The sequence below is a fragment of the Bubalus bubalis genome, chromosome 2, assembly GCF_019923935.1.
Source record: "Bubalus bubalis isolate 160015118507 breed Murrah chromosome 2, NDDB_SH_1, whole genome shotgun sequence".
Taxonomy (NCBI): Eukaryota; Metazoa; Chordata; class Mammalia; order Artiodactyla; family Bovidae; genus Bubalus; species Bubalus bubalis.
The window spans coordinates 19319643-19338722 of NC_059158.1; the positions used below are offsets into that span (position 1 = coordinate 19319643).

General features: G+C 39.5%; 1 protein-coding gene across 3 annotated transcripts; it reads right to left on the reverse strand.

The window, feature by feature from the left end:
- Window positions 1-293: 293 nt before the first annotated feature.
- Window positions 294-14155, reverse strand: C2H6orf62 (chromosome 2 C6orf62 homolog). 3 transcript variants are annotated; one of them, XM_006051195.4, is made up of 5 exons: window positions 13090-14148; window positions 9889-10065; window positions 8686-8808; window positions 4626-4760; window positions 294-1663 (listed from the first exon to the last, which is right to left on the reverse strand). In XM_006051195.4, the coding sequence occupies exons 1-5, from the start codon at window positions 13129-13131 to the stop codon at window positions 1538-1540; spliced, it is 603 nt and encodes a 200-aa protein (XP_006051257.1). In that variant the 5' UTR covers window positions 13132-14148; the 3' UTR covers window positions 294-1537. The 3 variants fall into 3 exon arrangements, with proteins under 3 accessions (XP_006051257.1, XP_006051256.1, XP_044783874.1); XM_006051194.4 differs by having other exon boundaries at window positions 11755-14146; XM_044927939.2 differs by lacking the exon at window positions 8686-8808 and having other exon boundaries at window positions 11755-14155.
- Between the last annotated feature and the right edge of the window lie 4925 nt (window positions 14156-19080).

Here is a 19080-nt window from a genome sequence, read left to right on the forward strand (position 1 = left end):
TTTTTGTCTTTTCCACGAAGCCAGGTATAAGGTCAGGATGGTAATTGTTAAAAGCTGACAAAATGTCTTTATTTCCCATTCCTGTTGAAATTACAAACCCCACTTCTGAGTTTATGGTTTAGCCATGGGCTAAGAGTCTGAGTGAACTCCGGGAGTTGGTGATGGACAGGGAGGCCTGGCGAGCTGAGATTCATGGGGTTGCGAAGAGTCAGACACTACTGAGCGACTGAACTGAACTGAAGGTCTCAATAACAGGTACCCAAGTGACTTAGAAGAAAAGTTACCACTTCAAGTTTTGTGTATTCACCTGAATAGTCAGGGAACTTTCACCTATTTTATTTAGGTTTTCATTTATTCAAATTCCAACCAGAAGCTAAATACAATTGGAAACCGGTAAGCACTAAGTTTTACTCCAAAGGAGTAGGATCATTCAGATTTACTCCAATAAAAGTATGCAACCCTTAAGCAAAGCTTTTCTTCATTTAAAGAAAAATAAACAAAAAAACTATACAGTAGTCTTTCCTTATGTTCATTGCACAAAATGAGTTCTGCTTTTAGAACTTTGACACTCAATGGTGTTTTTTTTCCTCCCCGCACAATTTAAGATCCCAACTTTAATAACTTTTCTACATCAAAAAAACCCTAAGTTTTCCTTTAGGATGGTGTAAAAACCAGTATTTCTGCACAATTCACTGGAATTGTTTTTCTTTATAATAAAAATCTCTTCTTTTCAAAACCAAAAACCAAAAGGAAAGTCCTCTACCTATTGTGGTTTCTGCAGCTATGAATGTATTTCTCAGTTTCATAGCCGTTTAGCTACTTCAGACTCCAGATCTGCTTTAATGTGTGTAACTGTGCACACTCGGCAGAATACTCTTTCATAACAGCAACTTAGGGAAAGAGATCTGGAAATAAAACACATACATTTATGAGTACCAGGAAACAAACATGACCCAGTAATATATGAGGCAAGACTGCCTACAATGAGATGCTTTTTAAAGATTTCTTTCCCATGGTTGTATCTTCTTTTTCTTTTTTAAACAACCACTTTTGGCCATTAGAATGAATCTGACACTGCTCTGAACAACGGTGATTATAGCAAAGCTATAAGTTTTAAAAACGTTTATACCTGTTACATTCACTTCTCACCCTCCAAATACTGATGACAGGTGTCAAAGAGGCCAACACCAGCACAAATGGAAAGACCATCAAAAATGAGTATCACCTTGTGCTTTCAGAAACATTTAAGCATTTCAGTGTACAATAGTCCTTTCATTTCACATTTTTAGTAAGATGCTGATGCAGTGCAGCAAATATGCAAAGCATCTTCTTTCACACAGTCTGTGCAGAAGACATCTAAATTTAAGTTCTGAGATACAAATGATTAAAAAAAAAAATCCAGGATGAACAAGTTTCAAAATGCATAGTGTTCTGTGCATGAGTCCATTTTTCTTTAAACTCTGAAAGAATCAAGTGGTAAGAAAAAAAAAAATTGCTGCTGCACTCTCTGATCTTCTCCATTTTGCTGGTCAGCACTCTATTCTGGCATGTAGGGATGGAGGTGATCCTCAATGGTGCCAACTGCCCAGTGGGTAAGCTGTTCCTGTGGCAGGTAGAGGCAGATGCTGCATAACTTGAAGATCGTAGCTTTGTTTTTTGGAGTCTGGAAGGGGAAAAAATTTTTAGAATATTCTTAAGAAGGACCTCAACGTAACTGGCCAATTATCACATGAAAATCTCCCACAATTTATTAAGCACTTAAGAACACAGTAGCAAAGCATATAGAGTAAGGCAAGAAATTATGGTCCCTATTCATAGGGAACTTAGTCTAGTTGGGACAGAACCTTGACATACGAAATACAGAAAAAGTTAACATGATACTAAATGTTTACAGAAATTTATGCAGACTTTAAAAAGTTATGAAAATCAGACTACTAGCTAAAAGAAATTAGGATTAAAGGCATATCATGGAGATAGATTTGAATAGAGATTTGCAATCACATTTGTATACAGAAAGACAGCAGATGTGGTGAGAGTAGAAGGTAGAGAAATCAGAAATAGGTTAAGAATTTAAGCATATCCTGGGGTAAAGGACAAGGCCAAACTATTAACAGATAAATCACACGAGTATTTTTAAAAAGCAGTTACCATTTTAACATCTAACTTCTGATAAACAAGTGCAAGGTACTTTCACAAAAAACTATGGCTAGTAAGTGGAAGCGGAGAAGGCAATGGCACCCCACTCCAGTACTCCTGCCTGGAAAATCCCATGGACAGAGAAGCCTGGTGGGCTGCAGTCCATGGGGTCGCTAAGAGTCGGACACGACTGAGTGACTTCACTTTCACTTTTCACTTTCATGCACTGGAGAAGGAAATGGCAGCCCACTCCAGTGTTCTTGCCTGGAGAATCCCAGGGACGGGGGAGCCTGGTGGGCTGCCATCTATGGGGTCACGCAGAGTTGGACACGACTGAAGTGACTTAGCAGCAGCAGTTAAGTGGAAGATGAAGTCTGAACCCAGAACTGCCTTCAAAGTTTTGCATCTTTTCACTATAGCATCTCTTAAAAAAAAGGCAAAAGGAACAGAAGGTGGACTTTGCCAATGTCTGAAGCAGTCTATATACCTATGTACATAAATGAACCCAATACATATATTTTTTCATTTTAACTTTTAAAACCTAGGACTTTCATTTACTACATTTATAGAAAAGAACATGATCACAGAAGTTATTTGTCCAAGGTCTCATGGCCAGTAAGTTACTGCATGTATGTTAGAATCCGAATTCTAGGCATGAGCTTCTATACCACCACCCATTCAAAATTTTTTTGGTCTAGCCCTTATCATATACATTATGTTAGAACATAAAGGGGAGATCTCTGCTAGATGATTTCAATCAAATTTCTTAATTTCTTTAACTATAAAATAGGAGTAGTAAGATCTATACATCAAAAAACTATTATGAGGATTAAATGAGCTCATACATGGAAAGCTCTTAGTATTGAGTTTGGTGCATAATACAGTTGACCCCTAAACAACATGGGTTTGGGATGCTCAGGGCCACACATAAGTAAATTTTTTAAATAAACATATTAGAAAAAATTTGAGATTTGTGAAAATTTGAAAAGATTCACAGATAAACCACATAGCCTTAAAGTATCAAAAAAAGAAAAAGGTTATGTCATGAATGCGTAAAATATTTCGTACAGATGACATGACACTTAGACAGAGGGATTGGAACACAGACCCTAAATGCAGTTGAAAATCTCCATGTATAATTTAGTCTTCCCTCCATATATACAGTTCCACATCAGCTGACTAAACCATGAATTCAGCCAAATGGACTGAGCAGTTATGTATTTATTGAAAAAATGTCACGTATAAGTGGACGAGTGCAGTTGAAACCTGTGTCATTCAAGGGTCAACTGTAGACACTAGTCGAATATCCTGCTCTACAGTATTTTCTCAGTAAGTAACTCAAATGAAAGTATACAATAAGCAATTAAAAAGGGTAAAAGAGTCAACCAAAAAATATTCACCACAGGAGCACTTAAGTAAATAAGAAACTAAAAACAAAAAAGGCCCAAAACAAAAAACACTCCACCTAAATTGTATGCTTTTCTATCAGTTTTATCACATGCTTCCAGTGAAAATAATTTTCTTAACTTCCAGTTTCTTTTACTTGTAACTACACCATAAAATTACTTTCTATAAGGTACAAAATGTACAATCTTCCCAAATAGCCTATCAGCTCCTTGAAGGTAGCAGTATGACTCCCAATTCTAATTCTCTAGTACGTTGCACAGACTTGCTCAAATAAAAACAAAAATGTTCTACACAATGCAATTAATATTGTACTTTAAAAAAAAAGTATTTAAAATCACCTTCTCAATGAGGCCTTCTCTGGTGACATTATCTAAGAATTCACACCGAACAGTGTAATTCCCTCTTTTCTCTTAGTATTTATTACTTACCTACTTCTAGGTTTCCCACAATGAAATGCAAACCCATAGAGCAGGAATTTCTAACTTGTTCACTGCTATACAATATCTGACACTTAGCACTTATCTGTTGAATGAATGCTAAATAAATTACAATGATGCTATTTTTAACAATTAACAAAGTATTACCCACTATAAATTCTAAGTGATGACATTTATTAGGCTTAGGTCCATAAGAATAAACATTTTACCTAATGAAAATCAATTTGGAATTCTTGGATTGTTACTTAAATTGGAAGTACTTATTTAAAATACATGTGGACCTTTAAAATACAGATATGCTTTCATCCTTTTAGATATTTAAAAGATCTAGGCCAGTACTTCTCAAAACATAAATGTGTTATCCATCTCTTGAGGATTTTATTCAAAATACAGATTCTGATTACTGCAAACTGAAATCATGACTTTTAGAAAAGGTCCCCATGTAGATCTAACATGCAGCAGTTTGGGAACCAGTGTTCCAGGTTAAGATCAGGACATCTGTTTCTTGGTTTTTAAATAACTTCAAAAATAATGCAATACTGAAAAGGCAAATCAGAATTAAGTAACATACAGAAAACAATTTACTAACCAGTAAACTTTTAAAATAAGCCCTTGTGTGGTTTACCAAAAAAAAAAAAAGTTTACCTGCAAGTGCTGTCTGTCAATGAAGAGAAACACCGACTGGTTAGGATTGTTGACAACAATTCCAGTCTTGTCCTTTCGGCTCAGTACATGCAGAAACTGTTTTTCATAGTCACCGTGATGAAACTCAAATTTGGCCTAAGAAATAAGACATTTACATGTAACCGCAAGCATGTTACACTACCTAAAACATCTACTGCACCCACATGCATACAGGTGTGCTCTCCAATATGGTAACCAATAGAGGCTACTTACATTTACATTAATTAAGTGGAATTGAAAACTCAGTTCTTTAATTGTACTGCCCACATTTCAAAAGATCAATAGTCTCATTTGGTGGCTGGTGGCCACCATTCTAAATAATCTCTTGGGAATACACAAGATTTCCTTCATCACAGAAAATTCTACTGCATAGCACTTCATAATTTGACCTTCAAGAAAAACTATACTGAAGTGACTAAATTCTAATACTCCTTTAAGCCAAATATCATTAAATGAGATTTTCAGACCTACTCAGCTCAAGACTCCTACCCTAGTACTTAGTCCAATACCACCACCCATCTTTCTCTTATATAACAAAGAATGCTACAGATGGCTCTTGGAAAGAAATCTATTTATATTCCAATCCCAGGTGCACACCTCACTACTTACATGACCTGTGCAAACCCCTTAACTTTTCTAAATTTCAGCTTCCTCACCTATAAAATAAAAGGGCTCTAACCCATCGGTTAAGAGGAGTAAATGAAACGTAAAACCCACACCTGAAATATACTTCCAGGCCTCACAAAGGTGAGTATCTAAGGATACAGGAACCCCTCAAATTAAAAAAAAAATGTTTTTGGACACATTTTTTTCATATTAGTAAAGTTTTTTACATTATGAAAAACAGTTATCAAGTCACTCATAACATTTTTTTGATTTTTTAACATGAGGAAGATTATCCAACAAAATGTCTATGGAGAAGCCAAATGACAGGTAAAAAGACCAGGCTAACAGGGAATTCAAGAAACCTGGAAACCTTAAACAATTTGATATTTTAGAATAGTGAATTGTAAAAATGATTATTAGCCCATTTGGTTCAAACAATCTTTATTCTCCCATTATGTCAAAGACAGTAGAAAATACTACATGGAAAAAAACCTCAGACCCTGCTGTCTACGGTTTTACTACCCAGCAGTTTTTCTCATAAGCTGTAACATAAAATATGGTATCCCCTACACATGACTCTACATAAAATATTGAATTATACTTTTTCACAATTCAAATATTTATTGAACTCGATACGAAAAGCATGTTATTAGATACTGACAAATATAAATAAGATTATCTCAATCTTAAGGGACTCAAATATGCTGAAGAGGAAAAGCAACATAAAAACGTAAATCCTAACTTACTTCAAACCTTTCCAGAATACGATGTGGTTATTTGTAAAAAAAAAAAAAAATCTTAAAATGGGTTCTTACTGTTAAAAGCACCATGAGAAGAAAGAATAAATAACTAACAGTAGACAATGAGGGCGGTATTAGCAGATGATTTTGGATTGGGCCTTGAAAGATAACAGTAATTATCCCTGGCAAAAATAAAAATGGTAAGCAATTTGGAAAATGCCATTCTAGGAAACAACCTACACAAACACAAGTGTGTCAAAATCAAGACGCTGCTCAAAAAAGACAGCTTCAAGTGTTTCACTATGGCATATATCAAGGTGGATGGAAGAGGCCAGTAGATAACACACTGACAAGAAATTTAAGTGAGACTGAAAAAGGTTTTGCCTGTGTTTCTGTGGCACATCAATTCTATCCTGCTTGAATAGAGTTCCCAGAGTTTTGGGAAGGAATGGTCCACACGAAAAAGAAAACTAATAGGCAGCATGTAAGAAACAATTCCTGGAAGGAAAGTAATGAATGTTTTAATAGCGTGATGAAGAGCTAACCTGAGCAAAAGCATTAGGAATTAAGAGAAAAGAGTAGACCAGACCAACTTTAATAGTTCCTCCCTGTGCTTCATAGTACTATGAATATAGTGGAACTCAATATTTTCAAACAATCTTTACTGTGGTTTCTATTAAATCTCACTACTGAAGTATTCTGATTTTAAAATGCTTTTGAGTCAGAAAAAAAGGTGTGTGAATTAAAGTTTGCCTTTCCTTCACCTATCTTGAGAGAATAAACCCTGTTATTTTTATTTAAGGTTTCTCATTCAGGATATTTATATTAAAATTACGTCAAAGAAGTATGTTTGTTTTTACACTGCTAATTATAAAAATATTATCTAAATCCTAGATAATCCTATATCCTACTGCTTATATTCAGTCCATAATTTAAGGTTTTATCATTCAGGGAACTTTTCACAGTACACAGTAGTGAGTTAAGAGCGTACGCTTTACAGTCAGTCTAAACTTAAGTCTTGACTACCACTTAACTGCATGACCTTGGATTTTTTACCTATCTGACAGTTTCTTAGCAAAAGGAGGTTCCTATCTACCTAGTTTAAGGACTGAGATTCAATATACATCAAATTTTATTTGAAAGACAGCCTAGCAGTCAACATTCAATATAACAGCCATGATTTTAAAGAAAAGTAACACTTAAGAAGACTATTTTAATACAACTATTTTTTTAAAACAAGGTCTGAGAGAAAGACAGAGTACTAGAAATTAAACATACTGTGATAAGCAGATCTAAGTTTTTCAAATGGGAAATTCTGAACTGTAAAAAACAAAAACCTAACAGGGCTTCTGGAGAGCAGCACCATTAAGGTGTAAGACCTGCCCTGATAACATGCCTTTTCCATTTCTGTCTTCTATATTCAGCTTAAATTTTCCAGTGCATTCATCTTAGTCAAATATCATCAATTAAAACAATGCAAACAGAGGACGTTCACCTCTATCTAGCCTATCGGCAAATGAACCTTAGAAAAATGACAACTTATTTGAGCTAATGTGTAGCAACATTACCATGGGGACAGGAGGAGGATACCAATTAGTCTATTACACCCAAAAGCACTATAAAGACACTGCTTTAGATTGGATAAAAGCAAAATTTTTTCAATGACAATTTTCACAGTCCTAAGCAATCAGTTCAAAATAAGCCTTCTAAAATTTAGCTTGGTATACTTCGTCTTTAAATAAATGTAATTACTTCTTACTTTGTCTGATTGCTAAGTATGTTCATAGAAATTTATTAAACATATATATTTAAGTAAAAAAAGAAAAGTTACCTATATCTGACCTAAAACTAACCACAATTAACATTTTGGTGGATCTTGTACTTACAACCATGCACACACAGATATACTATAAATAAAATTACATCAACACAAAGATAAATTCCCTTAAATAAAACATTAGAAATTGTCAAGCACATTAAATGACAAGTCAAACATAGCCAAATATCAAGGAAAGTTAGTTAAGAACCACTACTAAATTCTTTTCTCCTATGAAGCTTTATATGCAAATCAACTCCTAGGAAAAGGTTTCTTCATTCATTTCTTAGATGAGATTCCTCTAAGAATCAGAGTTAAATACAAAGTATTAGAAGCGAGTGTGGTGGAGGGGAAGAGATTTTCTAAAGTTTATCTATGGGCCCTACTATAAACAAAGAAAGTGAAAGTGAAGTCGCTTAGTCGTGTCCGACTCTTTGAGACCCCACTGGACTGTAGCCTATCAGGCTCCTCCGTCCATGGAATCTTCCAGGCAAGAGTGCTAGAGTGGATTGCCATTTCCTTCTCCAGGGGATCTTCCCGACCCAGGAATCGAAACTGGGTATCCCGCATTGCAGGCAGACGCTTTACCGTCTGAGCCACCAGGGAAGCCATGTCTATCCTAAAACAGTTGCTCTGACCATAATTTCAAAGACACACTGGGTAGTCAGAACCACCTCAATCTCATGAGATTCTATAATCCAAATGCTGTCCATTCTTACAACAGTCAAAAGGCCAGGAGGCACTTGTGAAGGAAAACCGATCAGAAAGCATATTCCTAAGGAATTTCTTAAATTGGACCCTATTCTCTGAGTTTTCAACTTATTTATGTGTTCACCACACTTATTTTAGAATAAAATACCTGAACAGGCCTAAAAGGCTCATCAGATTCCTTCCACCTAGAGAACAGGAGACAGACAATTTTTTCAATATCATTCCGAGGCCAAAGAATGAAATCCATCTCCTGAGTACAGCCAATTACATCCTGTAAAATGCCACACACACACAAAACGTTACTTTCAAATAAACAAAGCCATAACAAGCAATATCACAAATTACAGGGTCTGACTACAAAAACATTTTCAAGTGCAAAAGGTCCACTATACAGCTGACCCTTTAACAACCTGGGCAGGAGAGACACCGATCAGAGTCGAAAACTGTGCATGTAACTTTATAGCCAGCCCCCCATATCTGCAGTTCTTTACCTGTGGATTCAACCAACTGTACACTGAGTAGTACTGTAAATTATTTATTTAAAAAAACCCACTTACAAATGGGCCCTGACAGTTGCTGCAAATCCGTGTTAAGGGTCTACCACATATTATGTCTTTTAAGAGGAGACAGTAATAGGACTGTATACAATCTGAATAGTTAATGACCTAATTTTTATTTTTTAGAGTTCACATATAATCAATCAGTTCAATGTTCATCATATTGAGATCTAAACTCATCAGTGCACGGTGAAAACTGCCAACTGAACCTCTCATTTTTTGTCTTTTAAGTTCTTGTACCATTATTTCCACTCTTCAAAATCAGACCCTAATTAATAAAAGGTGTCCTGGAACTTCTAACTCACCTTATTACAGGTGAAATGCAATTTTTATCATATGCCAATTATTGAGGCCAATTAACCTCTTCCAGACCACTACATGGTTATCTCCAGCTGCCCCCCAAGCCTACTAATGATGGGGCCCTCTTGTTCAAGCTACTTTGCCCACAGTAACTTTCAATGAGCTGGAGAAGTTTAGACAAACCGCCTCAAAAGTTCCTTATTTACAAGGGGCAAGATGTTTTATTCTCCCCTGAAAAAGGAAATCTCATACATGAATATCATACATGAATATGTATATCATACATATTACAAAAGTAATATCATACATGAATCACAACAATGTACACCATTACCAACAGAGTAATGCCTAAGAAGTTACACATGCTTTATTTAAATTCCGTTTTTAAAGAGATTTACAATCACCGTTCACTACCCATTTCTTAGGAGTTAAAAAAAAAAGGCAAGTTTAACTCACAAAAGCCTACCCAATCAAGACTTAAAAACAGAACTCACCCTTCTCATAGACTGGTATCGAGGAGCATGGAGCTGCACCACATCTTTCTGTAAAAGCTCTATGGAACTTTCCAAAGAATAACTGGAATCTCGCACCCCTTTCAGGATATTTTCTTCATAATTATTTGTCATAACTGGTATAACCTCAGACACTTCAAAAAGTGCTGATTTTTTCTTCTAAAAGGAAAAAAAAAAAAAAAAGTGTATTAACCTACTGGTAGCACATTGTCTCTTAACACCCAGAGTTCAAAATACAATGTTTTGTAGCATTATTCTAACACAGCAAAATTCTTAACTGAAGCCATTTCCATACAGAAAACATAGATTTTCAAACTAGGTGGATCCCCCTCTGTTCTTCCCTCAACCCCCTTACTTCCCAACCACACACAAATAGGCTATTATCAGAATGTTTAACTGCATGTTTTTTTAGCATGACGGTAACCATACCAAGAACTTGTTTTGCACCGTATTTCTTAAACAATGAGAAACAAACACCAGATACCCCTGTGGTTAAAAAAACAAAACAGTGATTTACTCCTGATCCAAGTTCACTTAACTGGTTCTACGTACAGCAAAATCAAACTCTCAGCAGTTTAAAATCAAGGCTCTAGGGTCAATTTCCATTATCCCTTCTGGGTATTATGTAACTACAAATGTCAATATTCAAAAGGAAAGGAAAAAATGTCCACCAAACCTTCAAACTTAGTTAAGATCAAGAACTCATCAATTTAGGTTATAAAATTTATGAACTGCTCAAGACAACTGTCTAGATACTGTCCAGTCAAAGATTTCCATAGGTGTGAGAAGAGCTAGATGATATAATTTGCAGCATCTGATAAATTCAGAGATCTAGTCTATTTTTATCTCATATTTCTAGTGAACCTACATTGTAATAGTGTCCATTAAAATCTGGTCTTATCAATTCTGCAATTAACAAAAAAAGAAAAAAAGCAAATCTGTGATATTCAATCTTGAGACAATCATTTCAAAACAAACCACTTTCGAAACCACTTTTTATGCTATACCTAGCAGCTACAAGAGTTCTTAAATACTAATAACTTTAATAGTGGGAATAAATACGTGAGAAACTTTCAAATTAAAGATATACCATGCCAAGATGGTGTTTTTGATGTGAAATTAGCTCACAACTTAAGCACAAAATCAAAGCAGTGTTTCCTTAATATTCAAAACCTAACCTCATGTCAAACAGAAATTGATTATCTAAGAAACTGTCCATTATTTTAAGTTGCCACAAGTTTTTATCATGTTTTCCGTGACTAGTCACAACTCATTATTTGCTGTTTTCCTGTGGGATTAAATCTTACACCAAAAAAACTGTACACTTCTTTTGGTCATGCTGTACTTCTAAAGACAAATTAACGGTTACAGTAATTAACTGCTCCTAAAAATAAAACTGCATTCTATTTCACTAAATGTACCATGAGAAAAGGTAACATGTAGCTTAACCAGAAAGCTTTCAGCAAGTAAACATTTTGATTCCAATTACTACTTTCAGACATTCTACATACCTAGATAATCTTTAAATCCAGTAACCAAGTTCTCTATATAACTCCACGTAAATAAAATTTATTGTAAAACAAAAATGCGAGTTTTACAATGCTACTCACCCCATGTTAACTAAAAGTGGATCCTACTCAGCTTTAGAATTACGTTATTTCCAAACCAATGAGCACACAAGCCTTTCATTCACGGTTACACCCTAACTCCTTTGACTGAGGTAATTACCTTAAGGGTCCAAGTTAAAGCACACAAATGGAGACTTTTGTTCACCACTTTTAACCCTAACCACGTAATATACACTTACAAAAAACCTTGTGCTAAATCACATTAAGAACTTTAAATTACCTTCTCCTTGAATACAAAGGCAATATACATCTTGAAGTCAAACTGGTCAGCTAGAGATTCTTTTTTCTTTCTAAGCTGAGCACGTAGTCTGTTCAGAGCTTGTTTCTTCCGGGAGTTTGGGTCCCCCATTTTGAAATACAGGTGGTACTAAAGCCTTTGGAAATTGTCACTAAACTATGGGCACTTTTTCTTAAGACTCAAGTACAACAGAAACAAGTCATTTTTTTTCCTGCTAATATGATTGTATAGCTAAAATCACGACTGCAACCCCAAAACTGCACCTTCTGGCAATATTAGGAGACTGTCATATTACAGGGTCAAGAAACAAAAGCTGCTGTCCAGTCATGTTTGGACAAGAATGGTTTGGGGTCAGATGGGGAAAAGGAAGGGAAGGAAGGAAGGAAAGAGAAAATACTTGAACTAACTTTTTGGAAAACACATTTGGCTTAACTGCCAAAATAAAGGTGGGGGAACGAATAAACCTATTAGCAGGATTTAGGTGTGCAGTAAAACACAGTTGACACCAGTCCAATCCTTAAAATCCATCCGGATCTTTTTTCCCTCTTTTTAGAAAAGGAATAATGAAAAGAAATGAGGGGGACTGTGATCCTTACTTTCCAAATATCAAAAAGAAAAAAAAAAAGCCACCAAAATAACCTCCCCCCAAAACCAAAACAGGGTAGGTGAATGAAACTGAAATATCCAATTGAACTTTACCCAGCCAGATTCATGGCTGTAGTACCTAATTAATTCTTAGTTATTTCAGATTTCACTATTGCTATGTATTATCAGTGCGTGTTATTGATTACACTTGGTGGTGAGCAAAGAGAAAAGTGCAAAATCGGTAGAGAAAGAAGGGGAGAGGTTCAGGGTTTCCCTGCAATCAACTACAGTGTATACCGGGGGCGGGCAGCTGTTGCCCAAAGGAGCCATAAGAAAAAACAGCGGAGTCATTACCAATTTCCCCATCACCCACATTTTCACCATCAGGCGGCTGCTAATGCTGCTGCCAAGGAGAATCATGATGGCAGAAGAAAAAGGGGTATATATAACACGATATAATAATGATTCCGGCTCTGTGGTTAGACCTGATTAATGCCCGGGATCCCAACACCCCAAGTCCTGCAATGAGTCCTACATTCCCCGAGGGACCGTTCCCTATGAATCTGCCCGCGTGCAAGACCGTGGGGAGTGAGACTTATCTTCTTGTAAGCATTGCTGAGGCAAAGGTGGCGGGTTCTTTCTCCCAAAGCCCAGGCAGTGCCCGGGGACCACCTGCCTTCCACCCCCCGGAGGTCCCACCCCCACCCTTTGCCTTCAGCGGCAGCGACTCACTCGCACCACGGGAGACACTGGATCACTCGGGTTTTCACTCATTTCATCGTGGAAACAATCCCCGCCCAGGTAGAGGAGGCGGGAGAGGGTAAAGGGGAAGGATCAATGGGAAGAAAAGAAAATAATTGCGTTAATATTAATTACTTTTTAAAGTATGCCCACCCCACCCCACCCAAGAAAAGAAAAAAGAAAAAAAGAAAAACTAAGTTCCCGGATTCCGGATTCAGCTCTCACGTTGAACAGACCATGTTTCCCGAGTTTGGATGGTTTAGGGCGGGGTCGTTAGTTGGCTTCCCGAAGGAACAGGGGGGGGTGGACTGGAGGCGGCTGGGGCGGGGTGGGTGACGGGGAAGTCCCCTCCCTGTCCCCGCGGAGACCGGGACTGGCGGACCGACTCTCGGGCGGGGTTCGGGCCCTCTAGCCGCAGCCTGCGGGCGGAGCGGTGGCGGCGGCGGAAGAGGCGGCGGCGGTGGGGGCGCTGCTCGCAGCACGGGCAGGAGCCATGTCAAGAGAAAACCACCAGCCAACTGAACCCCTCCATCCCCGCTGCAGTGCGCACTGTGACCGGGCCGCCCGCGCTGCTGCCGCCGCTCAGCCCCCACCTGGGACCCATAGTCTGGCTCGGCGCCCCGGGCGGCGGCAGACGGGAAGAACGCGGGGACGGCGGCGACGGCGAGAGAAAAGGAGAGGAGGAAAAACGAGGGGGGGGGGGGTGGATTTGTACTGGCGGCGGAGAGGGAAGAGAGGAAGGGGAGGGGAGCCCTGCGCTAAAGGGGGTCTATCAGCGAAGAAAACCCCCCAAAATATAAAGTTATTTCAGTTCAAGCATCTGCTCTGGAGTCTTTCTTCTCCGCACGGATCGAGTTCCGGCTCTCGGAAAGAAGGTCGATGAGACCCGGAGGGGGGAGAAGCCGAAGCGGAAGGTGAGCGTCCGCGGTGGCACAGCCTGGTTTCCCCCCCACCGGTGGCTGCGGAAGCGACAGCGGCGGCCTCGGCGCCTCCCAGGTCCGGGGCAGAGTCGCGTTTGAGACAAGAAACGAGAACAAACAACTTAAAATGGCAGCGACGGCCGCTGCGTCACCCGCCCCTCACCGGCACCGCCCCGAACGCTCTGCGGCTGCGCACCGCGCGGGCCGCCACCATCTGCGCAGGGGCGAAGGGGGAGAGAAAACGGGCTGGGAGGAAGGTTTACATGGTTCTCAAGGAGGGAGGAAGGAAGAGCAGGGACAGAGGGTGTAAGCAAGCTTTGAAATGGGTGATTCTCCGAGCTGAAGCTTTTTGGTTAACACTCCTGCCCCAAAAGAGGCGTTTGAGACTAGACATCTCCCCCTCTTGTCCAGAATGCAGTTTCTATGGGGCGTGAAAAAGGTCGACCCAATCTCCCTCCGCCCTTTCTGTCAGGAGGGCCCGGCTCTCGAGTTGGCTCCTCGCCCCGCCCCCGCAGTCGTCACAAAGCCACGCCCTTACGCCCTCCCCGACGGAGCACCCGGATGGAATCGCCCTGCCCCTCATTTCGTGCTCCCTCAGACTCTACTGGGGCGCGGGAGAGGCGGAGCCGGTGGGCGGAGAGAATGCGAAGGTGGGGCGGGGTGGAGGAGGAAAAGGGAAGTGTTTGTCGGGAGGGGAGGCGGAGATGCTCATTTCAGTTCGTCGCGGTTTTGTTTCTCAACCACTGATTGGCAGGCTTTTTGGGGGTCTGCCCCATGGTTTCGTGCAGCTGAGCGTTCGTTTCCAATACCTGGACTTGAAACGGCTAAGCCGCCGAAAATGGCTTATGTTGGTCTCACGTGGCTCTGTTTCTCACCTTTCCACGTGCACAGAGAAGGGAGGGGGAGGGTCCTCAAGCTCCGAAGAAGGTCAAAGACGCCGTTGGAGCGTTGCTCTTGTGGCTGCCCCGTGCATCATTTTAACCCTACTTGGAGAACACAATTTCTATGACAGTCCGCCACTCAGGACCTTAGACCCTGGGACCTGTCCCTTAGGTGGTTCCGCAAAATATGAAGAGCGTATGTGTTAGACCGACCCACACGTCTTCGAATCACACGTCTTTGGCTCCCAAGAGCAATTAGTCCCATTTTTCAGAGCTCCAGTGTACCTATAAAACGAAGCTATATAAATAAGAAATCCGCAAAGGTCAACATTCAATGAAAGCAAAAGCAAAATACTCTTTTATGCACTACTCTGTGATGAAATTTTAGAACTCTGTTGGTTCCCCAAATTATTGCTCTTCACTTGGTAAAATCAAAATAGATTACCTGTAATGACTCCCCCCCCCCCCTTTTTAACCCATGAACCAAAAGATTAATTATACCCACCCTTCAAAATAAATTGCAACTAAAAGATAATATTTCTGGATTTCCAAATTATTACTGTGTGTTTTAGTCGATCAGTCATGTTGGACTCTTTGCGACCCCATGGGGTGTTGCCCACCAGGCTGTCAATCCATGTGATTTTTGAGGCAAGAATACTGGAGTGGGTTGCCATTTCCTTCTCCAGGTAATCTTCCTGACCCAGGGACCAAACCCGGGTCTCCTGCATTGTAGGCAGACTCTTTACCGTCTGAGCTACTAGAGAAGCCTTAACAATAAATACAGCATTTTGCTAGTGCTTCCCTGATTGATTTTCACAATCACAATTTTTTTTATTTTCACAATTGATTTTCACAATTTTTCTGTAGTAATAACTACAGAAAACTCACAAGGATAAAACAGGATTTCAGGTAGTTTAGGAGACTGGTTTTAAAGAAAGACATTTTTAAAATAGCAAAGGTCTTCTTGATCTGGGCTTGATTTGTATCCATGATCAGCTCCTTCTTGTGTCCGACTCTTTGTGACCCCATGAAGTGCAGCAGGCCAGGCCTTGCTGTCCATCACCAACTCCTGGAGTTTACTCAAACTCACGTCCATTGAGTCAGTGATGCCATCCAGCCATCTCATCCTCTGTCGTCCCCTTCTCCTCCTGCCCCCAATCCCTCCCAGCATCAGAATCTTTTCCACTGAGTCAACTCTTCGCATGAGGTGGACAAAGTACTGGAGTTTCAGCTTTAGCATCATTCCTTCCAAAGAACACCTAGGACTGATCTCCTTTAGAATGGACTGGTTGGATCTCCTTGCAGTCCAAGGGACTCTTAAGAGTCTTCTGCAACACCACAGTTCAAAAGCATCAGTTCTTCGCACTCAGCTTTCTTTATAGTCCAACTCTCACATCCATACATGACTACTGGAAAAACCATAGCCTTGACTAGACGGACCTTTGTTGGCAAAGTAATGTCTCTGCTTTTGAATATGCTATCTAGGTTGGTCATAATTTTCCTTCCAAGGAGTAAGCATCTTTTAATTTCATGGCTGCAATCACCATCTGCCGTGATTTTGGAGCCCCCCAAAATAAAGCTCCTTAGAAGATCAGCTCCTTAGAAGAGTTTTTTTTTTTTTTTAATAACAGCTTTATTTGAAATATAATTCACATACCACAAAATGTACTGACTTAAAGTATACATTTCAATTGATTTCACTATATTCACAGAATTGTACAGCCATCACCAGAAATTTCTAACATTTTCATCACTCAAAGAAAAAACCCCATACCCAGTAGCAGTCACTCGGCTCCTTCCTCTTCCAGCCCAATCACTACTCTATGTTCTGTCTTCATAGATTTTCCTGTTTTGGAAATTTCATATAAATGGAATCATACAATACATGGTCCTTGTGACTGGCTTCTTTACTTGGCCTAATGTTTTCAAGGTTCATCCATGCTGTAGCATGTCTCAGTACTTTTTTTTTATTGCTTAATAATATTCCATTGTATGGCTCTTCCATATTCTGTTTATCCATTCATCAGTTTAGGGACTTTTAGGTTATTCTGCTTTTTGACTATTAAGAATAATTTTGCTATGAGCATTTATGTAAATGTTTTTGTGTAGACATTTATTTTCCGTTCCCTTGGGTAAAATTATAGTGGCAGATGTTAACTTTAATCAGTTGAGAAACTGCAGAAATATTTTTACAAAGTGATGACACCATTTTACATTTTGGATAGCAGTGTATAAGGGCTCTAATTTCACCACATCATTGTTATTATCTGTCTTTTTTATTATAGTCATCCTACTGGGTGTGAAGTGGGTATCTCAATGTTGATTTCCATTTGACTTTCCTTAACGATCATCAGAGAAGGCAATGGCACCCCACTCCAGTGCTCTTGCCTAGAAAATCCCATGGACATAGGAGCCGGGTAGGCTGCAGTCCATGGGGTCTCTAAGAGTCGGACACGACTGAATCGACTTAGCAGCAGCAGCAGAAGCAGGAGTTCTTTATTCTAGCTACAAGTCCCTTATCAGATATATAATTTGCCAATATTTGCTCCCCTTCTACAGGTTGTGGGTTTTCCCTTTCTTGATGATGGTCTTTGAAACACAGAAGTTTTAAATTTTGTTGAAATCCATTTTCTCTGGTTTCAATTTTGCTACTTGTGCTTTTGGTGTCCTAACTATGAAACCACTGAAATTTTTTTATACTACTATGATAATCATTTCCTTCCAAGGAGTAAGCCCAACCACTACTTACTTTAATTTCATTTCACCATGAAATTAAAAAATTACTCCTTGGAAGGAGAGTTATGACCAATCTAGACAGCATATTAAAAAGCAGAGACATTACTTTGCCAACAAAGGACCGTCTAGTCAAGGCTATGGTTTTTCCAGTAGTCATGTATGGATGTGAGAGTTGGACTATAAAGAAAGCTGAGCGCCAAAGAATTGATGCTTTTGACCTGTGGTGTTGGAGAAGACTCTTTTAAGAGTCCCTGGGACTGCAAGGAGATCCAACCAGTCCATCCTAAAGGAGAGCAGTCCTGAGTGTTCACTGGAAGGACTGATGCTGAAGCTGAAACTCCAATACTTTGGCCACCTAATGCGAAGAGCTGACTCATTGGAAAAGACCCTGATGCTGGGAAAGATTGAGGGCAGGAGGAGAAGGGGACGAGAGAGGATGAGATGGCTGGATGGCATCACCCACTCAATAGACATGAGTTTGAGTAAACTCCGGGAGTTGGTGATGGACAAGGAGGCCTGGCATGCTGTGGTCTGTGGGTCACAAAGAGCTGGACACTACTGAGTGACTGAACTGAACTGAACTGATTATAATCATGAAAAAAATAAGATGGAGCAGATGTTGAAGTAAAAAAAATGAAGTTTTTCGTTTCCACTACCATGAAATAGAATTGGAGGCACCTGGTGACAAGCTGAACAAATCCTCAGACATGTGTGCTGTGGGTCTGTGTTAGGTCTCCCTGAGATGGACCAAGAAACAGCAACAATGTGTCCTGGAGGAAGGCAACACCTCTGGCCTGGTTTTCTCAATAACTACAATCATGGCTGGAAAGCATAGTAGCTGTTTCAGGAATTCTCAAATATTTTGTCTTCCTTCATCAATGCTGTTAAGTCTATCAGACATGGGCCTTCATTGTGTATGGGTCATATGTATGACTGATAGTTTAATACGCACAATAAGCATCTATATAGAACCAGTTTAGACTTAAGTCAGTCCATGCCTAGAGATCTAGTTCTGAAACTCTCCAGTGTGATCCTAAAAGCAGCACACCAGGGGTCTGGTCTCCAGATTTCGACATTACAGGTGTACCATCTAAGCTAACTGATAATATGGGGCAATAAAATTCCACAGTTCAGTAGGGTTTATTCACAGCACCCACTTAGGTACATACAACTCGCCCATCCACAAGACAGTCACGTTTACATAATTTTAAAACAGAAATGATATAGAAAGGAGAAATTCTATTAGTTTTGAGGCCTTTTCGGGGGGTGGAGAGGAGCATAAGAAAATAGTTAATTTCTCCCCTGAAAAGAAAGAATTAGTTGCTCAGTCATATCCGACTCTGCTGCCCAATAGATTACAGCCCTCCTCCTCTGTCTATGGAATTCTCCGGCAAGAATATTGGAATGAGTAGTCATTCTCTTCTCCAGGTAATCTTCCCCACGCA

What these genes read in the sequence shown, in the direction of transcription:
- C2H6orf62 (XM_006051194.4), bottom strand. Translation starts at nt 11,883, where the DNA reads ATGGGGGACCCAAACTCCCGGAAGAAACAAGCTCTGAACAGACTACGT. An exon ending in GATACCAGTCTATGAGAAGG is followed by an intron (nt 8,809 to 9,888) that starts GTGAGTTCTGTT and finishes GGCATTTTACAG; the next exon opens with GATGTAATTGGCTGTACTCA. An exon ending in TTGACAGACAGCACTTGCAG is followed by an intron (nt 1,664 to 4,625) that starts GTAAACTTTTTT and finishes TTCCCCTTCCAG; the next exon opens with ACTCCAAAAAACAAAGCTAC.